Raw genomic sequence first — 19,316 nt, 5'->3', positions numbered from 1 at the left:
TAAATATGTTGAATTTCTCCTTTCACCTCTAAAACAAACAAAACCAAATAAAAATTGTACTTGATTTAGTGATACTCAATTCAATATGTAGTTAATAAACCTTGGGCTGTATCCTCAGGGGTTTATTGCATTTTTCTGGAGATTTGTGTGCACCTGCACGAAAAACTTAGAGAAAAAGGCCTGGTACCTTCAGTTCAGTAGCAGAGGCATAAACGAGGTGTGGGCCCAGAGGGAGAGCAGTTCTGGGTGTTGATGTGGGGAAGAGGAGGTATCCTGAATCCCAGGCTTTGGGAAGGAGTTGAAATTTGGACTTGGGATATTTTGGGCAGAGAAAAATTGCAGTGAACCTAGGTGTAGATAAATGATGTGTTGGGGAATAGAATTTTCTTTGGAAAAGCATAGACTTTGTGATAGAGAATTACTAAAAATGTTCAACTACATTAATATTATAGTTTACTATATTTATCTAAAAATGGTTAATTTTTTTTTTTTAATTTATCAAGGCAAGCCACTTTTTACCAGAGCCTATGTCAGCAGCATTATTTCTAGTTTCTTTGGACATGCCTGTTTCTTTGGAATATCCAAATATTCATGAAGCTGTTGTGGCCTATTTGGAACAGCTGAATTCTGAAAACTACACTATTTATAAACGAACTGCAGAGGCTGTTTATTCACTTGAGTGTACCTGTAACTTCCTGTCTGATGTTGGGAAGGAGGTAAAAAGTTTTGTTAATATCTCTTTAAAATTCCTTTGATAAAATATTTAGAAAATTTAACCTATAGTTTTCAAGTTGATGGACATTTAACAGTTGAATTCTTAGGGGTAGGATCCATTATTACTGAATGGCCCAATTATAAGATTAAAGTAAGGGTATGATTTATATAAAAGTAAAATGGAGATTTAGATTAATGAATGGTATATATTCATGAGACCAGTGGTTTAAAAAACAACAATAATTATTATCAATATCTTTATTAGTGAGTTCCTCTTTGAAGTGGCTTACTGTGGGTGAACAGAGTGACAATTGATGTAAACAATTATAAGGGCCATTTTAGTGCTTATTTGTAGACACATTTTTTCCCTTTATAGACCTTTATTTATTCACAGAAAGAGCCTGATTTTTTATTAAATAAAGCCATGAACTAGATTGTAAGGTAGGATGACTTTCAATACCATGTTATAGCAATAATTATGTATTTGTTATTTATCCCTTTTAGGATATTATTTAGTACGTTATCAATTAAAGGGTTAATGAGTCTTAAAATAGACATTGACTACAATAGTTGTTTACTGTTTGAAAATAGCAAAATGGGTCCTGAAGATCTTGAAAAATTAGGAGCAAAATTTTATTCCGTTTGGCCCCTACAGTGGAGTTTTTTGAACTTCATATTTTAAATTTTCCTTATTTACCCACTATTGTTTATTTTTATTTTCTTTTCCCCACATCTTTATGCCACTGTATCTTGTCTCCTCCATGATAGAATTTTGAACTGCCTTTTATTTGAATTATTTCTGTGGCATTCTGCATGGTCAGTTAATCACACAGGTATTGATCACCCCCTATTTTCCCTAGAACCAATCAGGATGTTAGAAGTGGGAGGTGGATCTTAAAATACATGAGTCCTGCCTTGAGCTGCAGTTGGTAGGGGGATAAGGCCACAATTGAGCAGTCAAAGAACCATGCGACTCAGAGGTAAATAATATAAAGTCTTAAGCGGCGTTGAGTTAGGCATTTTCCCCACATTTTTCCTCCTAGGCTGACGTTTTTGGTTTGCTTGTTGAGCAGGTTGACTTAAGCGAATGTGAACAGTCTCAGGGCCTCTGGATGATCTAATTTCTTGAAGCTGCTTTGTTAGCTGTTGAGAATTTTATTGTACATGACCTTGACATTTACTGTTCCATTCTCTTCTTTTTTTAGGGAGAGAAGAATCTCTTAGAATTAGTGGAGCTGGCAGACCAAGCCTTACATAGCTTTTCCTATCATCAGCATTTCCCCCTAATAAAGGAAATCATCTGTATTTGTTCAAAGATGTAATGTTTTTTTTCTTAATATGATTATATTATTATAGGTCGTGTGTGTGTGTGTGTGTGTGTGTGTGTGTAAGTTTAGGAGCAATGAAAATGAAACTTGTCTTAAATCTGTTATTTTTTAGTTTAAACTGCTTTTATATGTTTTGACCTTTAAACTGTATATATATAGTAGCATTAGGACAGTTAACTGTTTTATTCAAGAGTAAGCTTTAAAAATGTCATGCCTATAATCAACATGAATTATCCTTGGATTTTTATACATTTGTTTTGGTGTCTTTCCAAACAAGTATTCAAGCACATTTGTTTATTTATCTTTAACATTTTAATTAATAACTTGAATTGAGGATTTTTTAAATGTAAATTTCATTATTCCTACCTTTTATATGGATTTTTGAAAAGCATCATGCACTGGTTAATTTCTTTGGGGGACATTGGAACAGATTTTTCTTTAAAACTTAGTATTTTCATTGCTTTTGGAAAGAGTAAATTCCATGGTGATAAATATCCATTAAATATGGGATTTATTTTTCTTTCTGTCTATCTATCTATCTATCTGTCAATCATCTCACATAATTACCTTTTTTTTGTGGTGAGAACATTGAAGATCTACTCTCTTAACACATATCAAGTATACAGTACAGCATTATTAACCATAGTCACCAGAACTACCTATCCTGCATAACTGAAACTTTGTACCCTTTGACCAACATCTCTGCATTTCCTCCAGCCCCTGGCAACCACCAATTCTGCTCTCTGCTTCTAAGAGTTTTAGATTCCACATATAAGTCAGATCATGCAGTATTTGTTTTTCTGTACCCTGGCTTATGCCACTTAGCATGTCCTTCAGCTTCATCCATATTGTCACAAATGATAAGATTTCCTTCTTTTTTAAGGCTGAATAATATTCCATTATATATATATACACATACACATACATACCACATTTTTAAAAATCCATTCATCTATCAACTGACACATTGTTTTCATGTATTGGCTATTGTGAATAATTCTGGAATGAATATGGGAGTACATATATCTGTTTGAGGTACTGATTTCATTTTCTTTGGTTACATACCTAAAAGTGGAATTGCTGGGTCATATGGTAAATCTGTTTTTATTTTTTTGAGGAACCTCCATACTGTTTTCCATAATGGTTGTACCATTTTACAGTCTAAATATAGGTTTCTAAAGACATTTTGTTGTTTTGTATTCTTTAAGAGAGAATATTCCCTGCCTTGAAACAAGTAAATGCTTGAGTAAATATTAATTCTGGGTTAGTTAAACAAGATCTCAGTTGTAGGAACTGGAGTAGGAAGAAACCCCTTTCTCTGTGCTTTTTAGTCTCATGTTTAGTACCTTACTTGCCTTAGATGTCTTGTATGTTTACCTTTTTACCAGCTGGAAATCTGCACAGGCCAGTCCATTATTACAAGGAGAAAGTCAGAAGGTGTTTCTACGTATGTTGTCTCACCCTTTGCCACAAGTGAAAGTTAAAACTTACCACTGTTGTCTGGAAATTGTTAAGGTAGGTTTTTTTGTTTTTGATTTTTTTGGGGAGCATGAACAGTGGATTTTCTGATTATAACTCCAAAATTAAATTACTTGACCTTTTGGATATGATATAAGAGTTATTACCATAAAAATAGATGGTAGTTATTAGTCAACTCTAAGAAATTTATACTATTGAATTCCCTTAGTAAGTCTAGCAACTGAATTGCCTTATTAGCAGTTTTAATAAGAATTACATTTATGTTGTGTTATTTAATGATGGAAAAATTGTAAGGAAAATTTGACTTCTATCAAGTATTCAAAGGTGATTTCTATGCTCAGGAAAAGTTTTAGCTTATTATGGCTTAAATTTTATAGTTTCAGATCTGTTTTCTTAGTAATATTCTTCTTTTCTTTCTTTTGAAACAAATATTTCCTGCGTTTTTAAATTATAAAATATTTCAGCATAGAATAGTACATAAATATTAACTATTTCAATATTGAAAAGAACACTGTACATAGGACAGTATAGAAAAATATATATATTCCTGTGTACTCTTGAAAATGTCCTCTTGTATTCAGTACTCTTATAAGTACTATCTAGATATAATGTTTACATTTTGCCATTTTTTACTTATGATCCTTTTTTTCAGAGAAATAAAAATATTAGTTATAACTGAAGCTTCTTTCTTTTCTCTTCCCCTTTTTTTATGCCACCAAGATAACCACTCTTACAAAGTTTTGGTTTATCCTTCCCATGCATATGTTTTATATATGCATATCTCTATAAATCATTACTGTTTTTGTCTCTTTAAAAAAGTATATAATTTCATACCGTACACGTTTTTGCTGCCTGTTCTTTTCCTTTAATAGTAAGGTTTAAGATCTACCTAGTGGATTCATCTTAACTGCTCTTTACTTTGAATATACTTTCTTCTATTTATTGGTAAGTATTTAGGTTCAGCCTACTTTTTACTGAGCTGTGTTTTTCAGTATTTTCAATGACAGTCTGTAACTGATAGTGCATGTGTTTGAAGATGTCTTGATTTCACCTTACTCTTGAATGATAGATTAGCTGGAATTGTAGAATTCTGTAGAATTCTATAGAGTTCTAGATTGACTGCCATTTTTCCTCAGCACTTCACCAGTACTGCTTTGCTCTTGGTAGGCTTTTATCATTGTGGAGAAGGCTGCTGTCAGTTAAATTATAATTTCTTTGTATTTTTTTTCTTCTAGTTGCTTTTAAGATCTTTTCCTTAGCTCTGGAGTTCTGCAGTTTCATTACAATGTAACTTTGTATACACTTTTTTTTTTTTTTAATGTATCTTTTTTAGCATGCTTCAGTTTGAAAACTCATGTCTGCCTTCACTTCTGGATAATTCTCAGTCATTATTGTTTCCCTTATCCTTGCTGTTCTCTCCAAGTGGAACTCTCATTAGATCATGGTAGATCTTCTTATTTTACCCTTTGTGTCATTTAAGCCCTCTTTTATATTTGATCTTTTTTTGTTTTGTTTGGATAGAATTGCTCAGTACTGTCATTCAGTATACGAATTCTTTGCTCAACGATGTCTAATTTGCTTTTTAAAAATTGTGGTAAAATACACATAACGTAAAATTTACCATTTTAACCATTTTTAAGTTTTTGGTGGCATTAAGTGCATTCACATTGTGCAATCGTCAACATTATCCATCTCTAGAACTTTTCCATCTTCCTAAATTGAAACTCTGTACCCATTAAAAAATAACTCGCTATTACCCTCCAACCCCCCCAGATCCTGACAACCGCCATTCTACTTTCTGAATTTGACTGTTCTAGGTACCTCATACTTGTGGAATCATATAATTGTCTTTTTTGTGTCTGGTTTATATCACTTAGCATCCATGTTTAGTCTATATCAGAGTTGCGTTCCTTTTTAAGGATGAATAATGTTCTGTTGTATATATACCACACTTTATTACCCATTCATGTGTTAGTGGACATTTGGGTTGTTTCCACCTTTTGGCTACTGTGAACAGTGCTTCAGGTATACAAATATACCTGCTTCAGTTTCTACTTTCAGTTTTTTTGGGTGCATATCCAGAGTGGAATTTGTGCTAATTTTGTCGAAGAGATGATACAGAGTCATTACTTATATGCTGGTGCATCACTGTGTTGATAAGAAAAATCCCACATATATGTTGTCCTCCCCCTCACCCAGAAACTTAAGTCTGTTTTGATTTGAATTTTCTCTTTGTCAAACCTCAGTAAGCAAAATACAAATCCCTTAGGATAAGTTTATGGTGTTGTTTATTTCCTTTATGTCTGTTATTACGAACAACTTTAAAAGATTATGGTTGTCTCAGCAGTTTGGTTATTTAATTTGTCAACACCACTCTTGTTGGCTGAAAGAAATGTAATAGGTATCTCATGCAAACTCAGAAACTGTTAGTTAAGAGAATCTTTTTTTGTGTTCTACCGGTTAAAAGAAAAGTTTCAGTGACATAAGTACTAAAATTGGATTTGAATTATAAACAGAAGAAAGAGGAATGCTTTGGAAAAATCACTGTCACTAATTTTTAAAAACTTTTTGTATTATTTTGCAGGAATGTTTAGGTGTCCATAATGTCAGTAAACCTGTGTCTTCCCTTTGTAATGCAATTCATTTTCTACTTCACCCAAAAGTTCTGTATGAAATCTCTGCGTTTGGTATTCAAGAGCCCAAAAATGAGGTATGGCATGTTAGAAGGAAGTACAAAAGACTACTCTGATTCTTTAGATACTCAGCTAAATCAAGATAATATTCTAGTGTCACAAGGTAGTATGAGAAACTAAAAAGAAACTTGTCTTTGATGTATGGGTTCAGTTAAGTTGTTGTTTAACTAAAAAGAAATGTTAAAAAAAAATGAGGCTCAAAATACAGGACATACTTGTTCTCAGAGAATTCAGATCAAACTGTTAACTTAAGTTTTTCATGTTAGATGTAGGAATGATGCAGTAGTTATAATAAGCAGAGTATTTCCTTAAGGAACATTTTTATTCAATGGAAAAATACACTCTAAAGGTTAAACAAAAAAAAAGGAAATCATTAAGGGGGAAGGACTGGTTGAGAACAGAATGTAAGATGATGCTGTGGAAATAGGAACGTTTGAAGGAAGAGATGCTAATTACCTTTCCAGATTTTATGAAATATTACAGGTATGTAAGTCATTAACAGGCCACCTCCTCTTGGATTGTTTCCCCCGTATTGTTGAGCAGGTGAATGCCACTGCCAAGGCCATCCTGATGCATCTGCTGCAGGGGCGACTGCGGATGACAGCACTGACCTGGAACAAGTTTATCGAGTCCCTGTGTCCTGTCATCCCAGTGCTACAGGTACTCTGTGCTCACCTGCTTACGCTACCATTTCTCTTTAGTGAGTGTGATTGATTTAAACGCATGCAAGCAGTAGAACCATCATGCTGTGGGAGAAATGAAGTGAAGCCACGAAGGCGCTGTGGATAAGGGAACAGGAAGTGGGCGGCTGTCTTGTTTCTGGCAGAAGGTTAAAGCAGGCTAGCAAATTTGTCTGTGTACACCGGGTGGGAGGTTAAGAAGTGAGGCGCAGGCATTTAGCATTGACTGTGAAAAATAGAGCTCAGCCTTATATAAAGGCTTTTAGCCAAAGCTAACTGCTTTTTAAACAGACTTTATGTAATGAAACTGGCTTCATGAGTTCTATCTGTGCATATATGGATTAGCCTGATACTTTGATTAATGAACTCTTAGAAACAAAGCTTTTTTAGCAGTCCTTCTGGGCTTAGGTAAGGAGGGAGGGAAGTGCAGGGCCTTCCCTCCCTTGCATGAGAAGGTGGAGATGGGAAACACCATCATAGGAACAGTCCTCTTAGAAGAGAGAGCTGGGCCTCAGGCCCTGCCGCTTGCACAGCTCAGTTCCTTGCAGGCGCATCGGCAGCACTCCACCTTTGTAGTGAGGGCACAGGTCTGAAGATCTGGGAGGGGCCTCATCTAGGGGCAGTGCCACTACTAGAATCTTGGAAAGTAGAAAAATTAGCAAGTGTCAGGAGGGTTGGCAAATTTTCCTGAAGTTCTCCAGTATTATTTTTTAAATACAGTTGTATGTAGGCTTCTTACCTCATGTAGGTTATTTTGAAAAGTCATATTCAACTGAATTGAAAGAAATTTGTGAGTTGCCTGACAGGTCAACACAATTCTTATTCCAAGTTAAAAAATTAAGCAGTATGTGCATACAATCAGATGGTCATTTCTCTTTTTATGAAATCTGTTAGGGCTATGCTGACACAGAGGATCCTTTGGGTAACTGCATTCTCCTCCTAAGCAAAGCGAGTTCTGAGGCTGGTGAAGGGATTCTCCCCTGTACCACCTGGTTAAAGTCCATACTACGGCTCCTGCTGGTGAAAAAGCCATCGTAAGTACAGCAGAGTCTACTGAATGTGAAAGATGAACGGGAATGTTCTAGGAAAGGGTAGTAATTGTATCAAACAGTATAGAACCAAAGGAGGTAAAGGAAAGTGATTCTCTTACTAGACAGAGACGGGGAGCTAATGGCTGAAACTAACCCGGTAAAGGTCTTTTGGACACTTTCTAAGACGCTCTGTGCATCCTCCAGCCTTGCTGTCAGATCAGCCTATGTTACGGCATCGCTGCCCTCAGTGCTGTTCATAGTGCTGCTGCGGGCAGGGTGGAGAGCCGTGGAGAGAAACAGATTGCCAAAACCATAGGGCATTCGCACTGTCTTCTCGTTAGAAATTGTTAGTCTCCTGGAGTGCAACTTTTCTAATTAAATACTTGTTCTGAAAATTAAAGTTTTTCATGAAAGTGTAGTGGACCAGTTGCCTCACATACCAGGGTATGCATGTATTTTAATCTTGTTTAGCTTGTCCTCTTTTTTGGGAAACTGAAAAAGTGTCCTTTCCTCTACCATTAGTGTAAGTGTCATTTTAACTGAAACAAAAGAAGGAGAGAAAGATTGTCTTCCTTCCCTCTCTGTCAGTGCAACATGAATCTTGTGTTACTCTTTTTAGGTAACAGTGGTTAGATTTTCTCTCACTGAGAAGAGAAAAAAAGCTTAGAGTAAAGATGGATAAGCAGTGATGAAGAGAAAGTGTCGGTTGAAAAGGCTAGGAGAAACAGACAGATGTTCTTTTGACAATGGATAATATTGTTTTCCCCATACTTACATCAGGATAATGCAGTGGCTTATTTATAAACAGATGATCAGACTAAAAATTAAGGAAGTAGGTGAAATAAACTAAAACGTTAAGAGAATGGAAAGAGGAAAGTCAGAGGAGATTGTAAGGGCTCATGCATCGTGCAGAGAGGAAAGCTGTGGGTGATGCAGGAAGCAGAGGGGCACATGGGGTGAGTGTGTTTGTGCTCCTCGGGGATTGGCTTCTGCAAATGTTCCCGTTGACCCTTGGCAGTGTCTTTATTAATGTGCTAGTGTAGTATTCCCTACCCCAAATTTGGTAATGTAACACAATAGGTGTATATTTTTGGTTCACCTTTGGGGGCCCAGAGTCTCCAGGTAAACAAAAACAGTCTTATCAGGCAGGACATTCTAAGGGCTTAGAGATCCCCTCCCAGGAGCCAAGGGCAAGGCCAGACCTCCCTTTGGGTAAGGTAATTCTCAATTACACAGAACTTAAAGCAGTCTAAATTACATATTTGTTTCATCATTTGACTAGTTCTACCCCATCTCACCAGACCATAAACTCCATTAGGCAGGAACCCCATCCATTGGCTAATCTTTACATCCTCAGAACTTCATTGAGTACCTTGGGCATAAATATGCTCAAAATGTATTTGTTGAAAGAAATAAGTATAGAGAAATAATCGCACCATGGTGCTCATGCTAAACCTAAAGAAACGGCTAAATTTATCTACCGGAGGAGGGGATGCATTAAAAACAACATGCTTTACATACCTCACTCTGGGCTTTTGCCTGGGGGTGGTGGCTGTCTCTCCACTGACGACCCAAGATGTTAATACAGAGAGTGCTGGTACAAAGGAAGAGCGTCGTGTGGGTGTCTGGCTGTTCTGAGCTTTCATGAGGTCACAGCAGATGGGAGAGGGAGGTTTGCCTGACTCCCGCACCATCTTGGAGTAAATATTTGCCCTCCAAAGATGATATCTATTAGTAATACACTAAATTCCTGCTTTCTCTAGATTTGGTAAGCACTTGAGAACCGTGGTGGGCAATGGAACCTAGCAGCACACAACCCAGACATGACGCTGCTCTTCCAGAATTGGGCATGTAATTGAGAAGAGAGATCTTACCAGTTATACTTTATTATTAATTGTAATACAGCGAGATCAGTGTTATGATGGGGGACTTCAGGGGTCAGGACACAGCCTTTGCTGTGGTAGGGATGCCTCCCCGAGTGTGCAGGTTTTAATCATAGCCTCACAAGTAGTACCTAAAACCTGGAACTTATATTACTGCTTAAAATTTGCCCAGTGTCCATGTAGTTCCAGAACCTGTCTCAGTAACTTATTGCTGTGTGTCCACTCAATGGTTTTTTCTGTTTTTCCATTTCATTGTCTCGTGCATGCAGTATTTAACCTTTTCTTGAAATCTTCTACCTCCCCACTCAGTGCTCAACTGACCTTGATGCTAATCCATTCTAGATAAAATAGAATTTTGATGGGAACCAAAAGTATTTGTATTTTCATATCTGAGGGCATCTATTTCACCCCCAATATCTCGCTTTAGCTGTTAGTGTGATTAGTCTCCTGGAGGTTCGACCTGTTGCTTGGGCTCTGCTCATGGATCTGTGATAGTTTTTATGATTGAGTTACATCACTAGACTTGGAGTCAGGAGCTAGGATTTTTAATTTGCAGACCGATTTACTGGAGCTGAGGTGATATTGACAGTGAAGTTTGCAGCCTCAGTGAATCTGCACCTTCCCTTGTAATTATTGATTATTCTTTATTTCTGCTGCTTATTCATAAATGTAAAATGCAGGAATAACAGTGGTTATACACTAAGTATTTTAATAGAAAAGGTAAAATGTCATCAGTAATGTCAGTATAAGCATAGCTAATTATTGTGTTGATTGGTAATAATTCTTTGTGTTATGGGCCTTTATAATTTCTATACATTTGTATATTACAAAATGTTGACTTAAAGACTTTGTTTCTTCAGGGTCCGGGTGCTGGCATTAAAGCTTTTAGCAAGTCACCTTACAAGGGAAGAGGGGGCGGATACCAAGCGCCCTTCAATCGATGCCAGAGTTCTCTCCAGAGTTACTGATTTATTTATTGTGAAAAAGCCTATTGAACTCAAATTGGATGACAGAAGAGAACTGATTATTAAGGTGATCATAACTTTCAAGTTTATTTATTCATAACTGTGTGGTTATTTGATATATCTTATGTTACATTTTTCAATTTGTGTTATGTACGGGAGAGGGAGAGAAATGGTGGCTTCACCTGTGGTTTTTCCTGCCTAGTGTGAAGTTGTGTCCTGGCTTTTTCTGGCTCCTGGATACATTTATTTATTGAACAAATATTTCTTGAGTGCCTACTATATGCCAGCCATCGTGTCCCTTTTCATTCAGAATATACGCTGGAAATGCAAATTAGTTTGAATGGTATCTTAAATACAACATAAGGCTAATCTAGTGGAAAGAAATTCTCTGATGACTCTTAAAAACAAACATCACTGACATAAAATTATTCTCCTTTTTCTTCTGTTGGAAATTGCCTGTAATACTAAAACAGAAAATATTATGATACAAGTTTTCAGCCTCTTCGTTACAGGAAAAATAATATAGAAGGCAAGGGCAATTTCTTTTAAATGTTACAGTGGTTCTGAGATTTTTTTTGTTAATCTCTTTTCTAAATCTTTGGCTTTTTCCCCCTTTTAAGAGGTGTAGCCTTCATCTCCCTGTCTGCCCAGAGCTGCACCCAAATCATCACGGACTGATGTAGGATCAGATAAAGCAAGCTGTCCGTTATCTTCATTGCTTCATTCCTGTGTTTTATAGCTTCTCCTGTGACTCCAAGTGTGCAGTCTGGCAGTTTTCTTCAAGTTTAGACCAGACCCCGAGGCCTGTGGTAGAGCCACATGCAACACAATGGATTTTTTAAAACAGGGAAACACATTCAGTGTTCTTCTAACCTAAGTGTTCGGGGCCGTCTGATGGCCCTGGCAGGAGGATTGGAGAACCTTCCATGGGCCACATACCAGGTCCTGTTGGGGAATTCCTGCGTACTGAGTCACTGGTATCACTACTGCGCCCTGTGTGTCACGTGGAGGAAGGTGGAGTGGGTTTCTAGAACTCTCTTTCCTAAGTCCACATGAGAGCTGCAGGTGGCAGTGGGGGGGGGGAGAAAGGAGGGGTGTGCTCTCGGTCCTTTTCTCCCCACCTTTCCTGTTGTGTTTTGCCTCCTCAGACTGTCCCGGCAGGAAGTGACAGTCAGGGACTGCTGGTGGGGGGCTTGGTCAGAGTGCTGGGCAGCAAGCCCCAGAGAGCTGTCCGCTTTGGGGTCCCTAAGAGGGGGAAGTGGAGAGGGCCAAGGGAATTCCAGCTGGTGGTTTCGGGGAGCAGCAGAGAAATCCCAAGTCACGTGTCTGGGGTTGCTGTTCTCAGGCTAGCCTGGAACTACCCGTAGTGATGCTGTGTAACTTGGATGGTTAATGGGTCATGAATGCGTCCTAGCGGAAATGTACGGTAAGAGGAGAGGCTTATTTGACATGATGGATCTTTGTTTTAGATCCTAACTCCCTCTCTGACCTAGCACATCATTGTTGCAAATGTAAATATATCAGTTACTTAAATAAGTTGGCCTTCGAGCTTTTGTTTTTATAACTGTAGACTTTTACTGGAGAATTGGAAGTAGATGAAAAAAAATTTTTTTTTTTCAGTTGGAGACTGTTGAAAAGGTATATGACATCTTTATCTCAGACGATATTGATCTTATTTTGAGAAAGTCAGCCGCAGAACAGTTAGCTGTGATTATGCAAGGTAATGTCTTTTAAGGAAAATGCTGCTGAGAATGGAATTTTAGATTGCTGTGTGTAGTAGTACTGGGGGTTGGCAAACTATGGTTTGTAGGCCAATCTGGCCTGTGGCCTGTTTTTCTTTTGCAGCCTTCAAGTTAAGGATGGTTTTTACATATTTAACAAAGAATATGCGACAAAGGCCATATGCGGCCAGCAAAGCCCAACACATTTACTATCTAGTTCCTTAAAGCAAAAGTTTGCTGACCCCTGGTCTAGATTATTGTTGTTTGACCTGTGGAATGTCATTTGATAAAATTATCTTTCTTCTGAAATGTTGATATAATTCTAACAGTAAATTGCTTGTTCCTGTCTCAGTTTACCTAGTATATGATATTTCAGTTTGTTCCATCTTGCTTAGAGAAATCAATCAAATTGTACTTTGTGAGTAGGTAAGATAAAAATAATGCACTGTAGCTATGTATTTTCTTTAAAAGTTTATTTTTAAAAACAACTAGTAAAATTTACTCTTAGCTTTGTTTGTAGTGTTATTATTCTTTGAGTTTTTAATTTTTTCCTATATGTGATGTATGTAATTTATCTTTAATGTTTGAGAGAAGTAATTTTGCATTTACATAAAAATATTTTTTTAACTTGGAAGGTGGGGTATGATGGATATTCCCATCCTGACATTAGTTGAAACTGGGATGAGAGAGTAATTTGAAAGATCATATTCAACATATTTGTGCTTTTAATAACAATAATAGAGACTACAGAAAATAAGGCTCAATCAAATGTGGAGAGCCTTGGCTAAGAAGATTAAAGAAAACTTTTAGAGGGTATTCGTTCAGTATTGTTTAACATTTCAAAAATGAAGCTTATGATTTGGGTATGCACTATATTGGAGGGTAGTGGAAACTAAGCTTTTTAAAGTGGCAGCTAAAGGTAGTTACAGTGAAAGCTACAAATTAAATATCAACTTTATATTTGTACGTCTTTCTCAATGAGAATATAGGAGCACAAACTAAGAAAATTTGTCTGCAAGTTGTGAAATACTTGTCACTAATCTATAAGAAACTAGAGTTTTTGGTGCTAGTGATAGCTAGTATGTGTGTGTGTGTGTGCTTGTATGTGTGTGTGTCCTAGTCTGTTTGGCCTGCTATAATAGAATACCATAGACTGGGTGGCTTATAAACAACAGAAATTTATTTGCACAGTTCTGGAGGCTTGAAGTCCAAGATAAAGGTGCCGCAGATTCAGTGTCTGGCGAGGGCCTGCTTCTTGGTTCATAGGTGGCTGTCTTCTCCCTGTGTCCTCACATGAAAAAGGGGCAACAAAGCTCTCCTCTTTTTATAAGGACATTGATCTCATTCAAGAGGGCTCCACCCTCATGACCTCATCACCTCCCAAAGGCCCCACCTCCACGTACAACCGCACTGGGGATTAGGTTTCAAGCGTGTGAGTTCTGCGGGTACAAACATTTAGACTGCGGCAGTGTACACACACCCCCGCGTGTATGTGTTTATTAAAAAAAAGAGGTCATATTCTCTAGAAATATGTAGAGTGTGTTACAGACCCTTTCTTTTATATTTGCTATTAACAGTTTGAGGTTAAAGATCTTATATTAATATTGATAGAAAAATGCAAGTCATATTTACATATTAGCTTGTGGAGAATTCTAAACATTTTGAGATGATGGATTTGGAAAAGAGAAGAAATGTCCATGAAAGAACATAAAATAATTTTCCATGTACAAATAAAAGTGTTCATTTGTATATTTAAAATTCTAGTCCTTTTCAGAATCTGAGCTAGTTCATTTAATTATTCTTCTTAAATAGCTTTTTTTTTATATTACAGAAGTAAGATGTGCTTGTTACTTAAAAGTTTTCAAATTGTTCAGATGTGTATAAAGTAAAAAGTTTAAAGTGTCATCCTCTAATTTTCAACACTAGGTGTAATTATTTTTAAAAGTTTGAAAGTTGTGTGGCTGTCTATTCTATTTTTAAAACTATAGAAAATGTTCTTTAACTTTTAGTAACTTTTTTTTTGGTCTACAGATATTAAAATGCATGCTGTGGTGAAAAAATTATGCTTAACTGACAAGATAATTGAGTATTTAAATAAATGTGTGAGTCAGGATGGAGAGGTAAGACATATTTTTACAGATTGGTTTTTTTATCAATTAAATTTGAAATGAATTCAACTGGATTTGGATGAGTACTTGGAGTTTCAGTCTTGAGTAACATCCTTGTTCATTTTTTTTAATTTCTAAAAGTGAGATCTCTAAAGGAAAACCTTAACATTTCTATTAGATGTATAAGCAGAAGTATATACAAAACGTACTTTCAGTGGAAAATCTTAATATTTGCATTTTAGTTTCACATGATTTTGATGAAAAAGCATGACATTTAGAATAAGACGATGTTATAGTATATTTTATCTCACCTTAGAATTGATAAAAATAAATAACTGTGGTTTCCCTTGCTGGCCAGGTAATAGAGTGTCTAGTACAGCCAAGCCTCACGCTCCTGAGGAAGGTTCTCTGTGCTGACCCAGTCCTGCGTGTTTCCCTCTCCCAACAACCTTCTCTCTTGACCCTGCTGTTCAGAGGTAAATAAAATACATTCTGACAGTAATGAGAGCAATCTTCAGCTTTAACTGTTTATTCTTTAACTGTAGGTAACATTTTCTTTCCGCTTTACTAACAAAATAACAAAGTTTATTAGTGAATATGCCACTGAAAAAACCCATCGCAGTGGAAAACGTTTAACACTTTTGTGGGAATTTTCTTAAAATCCTGTCACAGAGTAGACCTTAGGGCTGAGAAGGGCTGAAGCCTCTGATCGCCCTCTGCACCTTGATGTAGCTGTCGTTTGGTGCTCAGATGGTCAGTTGTTGCCTGTAGAGAGAGAGCGCTGCAGCTGCTGTCACTATTGCCTCTTTCCAGTGTCTGTTTTCTTCATTCTTGTTTTGTTTGTGCCTTTAGATCTGATGCTTTGCTGTTATAACTGATTATGTCCTTGAACTGGCATTCAGAGTGTATAGACTCAACTTGTGGGGAGGGGAACTAGACCATCCTGAATGACTCTGAGCATTAACTTATTACATTTTCTAAAGTGTGATTTTTTTTTTTAACCTTTTTCAGTTTGGTTGTAATTGAGTAATGTATTTAGGTGGAAAAATTCCATGTTATTTTTTTCTCTTCTTTTCTGACTGTTCTCAATAGAGAGCTTGGTAACATTCTGTGCTATTTTCTTTCCTAGAAATGTAGGCCATTGCTTTTAAATATTCCACAAGAGACATCTTGATCAAATGTCTCAATATGCCTAACCTTGTCAATTATCAGGCATGTAAAAGATTAATGATATTTATGTTCAAAATATTATGAGTCATTTTATTTTAGTGTTTTCTTCTCTTCTAATGGCTTCTGCTTGCCAAGTGAATAGGACACAGCTTAAGTAGCATTGATAAAGGTTCAAACCAGGTAAAGTTCTAAAGAGAGTCAATGTGTTCGGCTTCATAAATTTTGAATAGTGTGTAAAATTTTATAAGTTTTTTTATAGATTGATGTGGAAGAGTAACAGTTATGGATCTCTAGTTTTCTTTTGTCTTGTTAATAATTGTCTTCCTGTTAACCTCATTCAGTAGAATTTAGTTCCTAGTTTACCTTTTCATTTATAATTTTGATTTAAATTATTCAAGCAATCAATTATGAGCACCTACTAGATTCAAAGGCATTTTCTAAGCTAACATAATCTGTACCCTTTTAATACTTTTTCGATCTCATTGATGTTTCCAAAAATTACTTAAGTGAGCCTGAAAATGAATTATAATATCTCTCATTAATGAATTTAGGGCAAAGTTAGTTTTTTAACTAGGTACTCAACAAGGAAAATTAATTCCTCAGCAAACATTTATTGAGTGCATACTATGTGCTAGGCCAGTAGTGTCTGTATCCTCCAAACCTACCAGATCAGAAACTCTGTCTTAACAAGCCCTGCAGAGATTTGCATAGATTTGAAAGTTGAGAGCCACTGTTTTAATGATGTCAGTTTATCTGGGTTAACATCGCATTTCTCTGAGAATGGCATCTCTTCTTTTCGAGTTAAGATATTTTAAATTTGAAGTTCATTCTTTCTAGAGGTAAAAATATTTTATAAAGTTATGCTTCTTTTTATTTACAGTTTCCTTGATATTTCATGAAGATTGTACCATCGTGACTGAAGTTGGAGCATTATTTTGTCTTCTGTTATTTGATGAAGTATCAAGAATGGATATGTGGTGAGCTATAAGAGTTTTAAAAGGTTTTTACTCTGAATTGTCTGTCTGAGTTTCTGAGGCAGTCTTATAGCAGTGCATGGAAATTTCTGACTTAGGAAGCTTATGCTTTCTATGGTAGATATACATGGTATGATTTTTGGTTTGAGTAGCAGTATTATGCACATTGGCTCAAAAAGTCACCCTGAACTTTTGTTGAACATTACTAAGTACAAAATTTGATAATTACTATAATAAGTTTTGTCATTAATACGTTTTTTGGTATATACACTCAATTTTGTGTGTTTTTTCTTTAATATTTAATTTTAAAAAACCTTGGGGAAGATGTTTAGGATGTAATATCTGATTTAACACTGACCCTGAGCAGGATCAGTGGGAGAGAGACACAGAGGCCACCTGCCAGTACAGCGTCTGCATTGTATGGGTCATTTATTATATGGACTTCTTAAAGAAAAGCATAATTTTCTCTTCAAAAGCAAATCCGGGTAGTGGCACCATGTTATAACTATACTAAATGATAGAACCAAATGCAGCTCTTGATTTGAGTTTCAGTCAAGGAAGCGAAGCAAGTTGTGTTTCTTAGACAAAACGATGGTCTGCTCAGTTGTTTCTTTCCTTTTGTGTTTCTTTTGTGAAATAGGTCTGATAATCTTTCCAATAAACCTTCTTCACCATCAGTCTTCAGTTTGCCTGTTTCAGTTTCTAGAAGGTAAAGAATTTATTTCTTTGATTTTCTCAAAGATAGAATACTGTTACAGAAAGGGAAATCAAAATCTATGATTTGTTAAAGTTTTCATCTAGCGTTTCATCACATGACTTGTAATGCTTTAATCTTTCCTTCATGCTGGTGCTTCTGAAAGTTCAGTAAGTGTACATCCCTGTCGCCAAGTTTTTGTTTTGATATTGTTCAAGTCTACAGAAAACTTGAAAGAACTATATAGTGAACACTTGCATACCCTTCAGCCTAGATTCAGCAACTGTTAACACATGGGTCTGCTTTTCTGTCTTTCTCTCTCTCTCTCAATACATTTATTTATTTTTATGTAATCTTTTTCCCCAACCCATTTAAATATAAGTTTCAGACATAATTTTACTTCCCTCCCAATTATTCCAGCATGTACCTCCTTAAATTAAGGACATTATCCTACATAACCACTGTACCATGAATGGTCACATCTAAGAAAATTAAAAATAATTCTGTAACATGATCCAGTTTCTCCAATTACATCCCAAATATCTTCTATAGATTTTTTTTTTTAATGCAGGATCCAGTCAAGGTTATGAATTGCATTTGGTTTTCATGTCTCTCTAGACTTTTTAAAAAGTAAATTGTTTTCATTGAAGTATAAGATACATAAAGTTTACAAATCCTGAATTTTTCCAGATAAATACACCCATGTAACTAACACGTAGATTAAGGTACAAAATATTGCTAGCATGCCAGAAACCACTTGTGTCCTTCCTTATTACCTTCCAGTGCCCACAAAGATAATTCAGTTTTCATTCCTGTTATTATACATTGTTCTTGAACTTTATATTCTTGCATTTGCCTTCTTTTGCTCAACTTGGGTACAGGGTACAGATTATGTTGCCTTAGCAGTATTTGATTTATTTTCATTTTTGTGTAGTATTCTGTGTAAGAATATACAGCCGTGTAGTTACCATTCTATCACTGATGGACATCTGGTTTGTTTTCTGTTTGGGGCTATTATGAATAATGACCGCTAAGCATCTTCTTGAACACATATGGATCAGAGGATATTTATATGTTTAGCTTTAGTAGACGCTACCAAGCAGTATTCCAGAGTGGTGTACTGGTTTACATTCCTGCAGCAGTGCAGTGGTCCCAGATGCTGCACACCCTCTCCAGCTCTTGGTTTTGACATCACCCACTATCCTTTTATATACATATATATGTGAATGAATGTTCATAACAGCTTTATGTATAGTAACCAAAAGCGTGAAACATCCCAAATGTCCAACAGCAAGGAGAATTGATAAATGACCTGTGCTATACTCACACAGTGAAACATTATACAACATTTAAAAACTACGTTTTACACAACAACATGCGTCTCATAGACATAGGGTTTATGACATAATCATAGACATAATGTGAAAACAGCCACAAAAGAGTATATACTGTATATTCCATTTATTTAAAGTTCACCAACAAAGTTGATCTCTGGTGAGAGAAATCAGAATAGGTAACAATAATAGTTACCTCTTGGAGGAGGGCTAGGAGAGTAATTGACAAGAAAAGGGAACAAAGAAACTTTCTGAGGGGATGGAAATGTTCTGTGTTTTATTCTGGGTGGTGGTTACACAAATGAACACATATATAAAAATTCATCAGGCTTAAAATCTGTGTATTTTAAGGGTAAGAAAGTTATATCTTAATAAAACTATGATTAATTTAAAAATAACATTTTATAGCTTGCTAGATATTATTACATGTAGTATAATCATTTTCACTGCTGTGTAATACTCTTGTTAGACGATACCACAGATTATTCATTCTCCTGTCGTGGGGTATTTGGGTTGATTCTGGGTTTTTGCTCCTGTATACA

The 19,316-nt window shown here is 36.1% G+C and overlaps 1 protein-coding gene across 12 annotated transcripts in view; it reads left to right on the top strand.

Annotated features, from left to right (window-relative positions):
- The window catches only part of RTTN (rotatin), a 163,723-nt gene that overhangs the window by 33,584 nt on the left and 110,823 nt on the right, over positions 1–19,316 (top strand). For 10 of the 12 annotated variants that reach the window (XM_089895303.1, XM_089895309.1, XM_030762001.2 and 7 more), the window contains 12 exons: positions 504–716; positions 1,920–2,032; positions 3,431–3,557; positions 6,106–6,231; positions 6,758–6,874; positions 7,789–7,928; positions 10,669–10,840; positions 12,394–12,493; positions 14,526–14,614; positions 14,961–15,078; positions 16,653–16,749; positions 17,387–17,455. In XM_089895303.1, the coding sequence (XP_089751429.1) occupies positions 504–716; positions 1,920–2,032; positions 3,431–3,557; positions 6,106–6,231; positions 6,758–6,874; positions 7,789–7,928; positions 10,669–10,840; positions 12,394–12,493; positions 14,526–14,614; positions 14,961–15,078; positions 16,653–16,749; positions 17,387–17,455 (1,481 nt within the window). The remainder of the gene's footprint in view (positions 1–503; positions 717–1,919; positions 2,033–3,430; positions 3,558–6,105; positions 6,232–6,757; positions 6,875–7,788; positions 7,929–10,668; positions 10,841–12,393; positions 12,494–14,525; positions 14,615–14,960; positions 15,079–16,652; positions 16,750–17,386; positions 17,456–19,316) is intronic. The other 2 variants (XM_089895307.1, XM_089895305.1) reach the window with 2 other exon arrangements.

The sequence above is a fragment of the Delphinapterus leucas genome, chromosome 14, assembly GCF_059928025.1.
Source record: "Delphinapterus leucas isolate spDelLeu-1000000601 "Yukka" chromosome 14, BTC_Dleu_Yukka2, whole genome shotgun sequence".
In the NCBI taxonomy this organism is placed as follows: Eukaryota; Metazoa; Chordata; class Mammalia; order Artiodactyla; family Monodontidae; genus Delphinapterus; species Delphinapterus leucas.
This window is presented reverse-complemented; position numbering and strand designations above follow the sequence as displayed.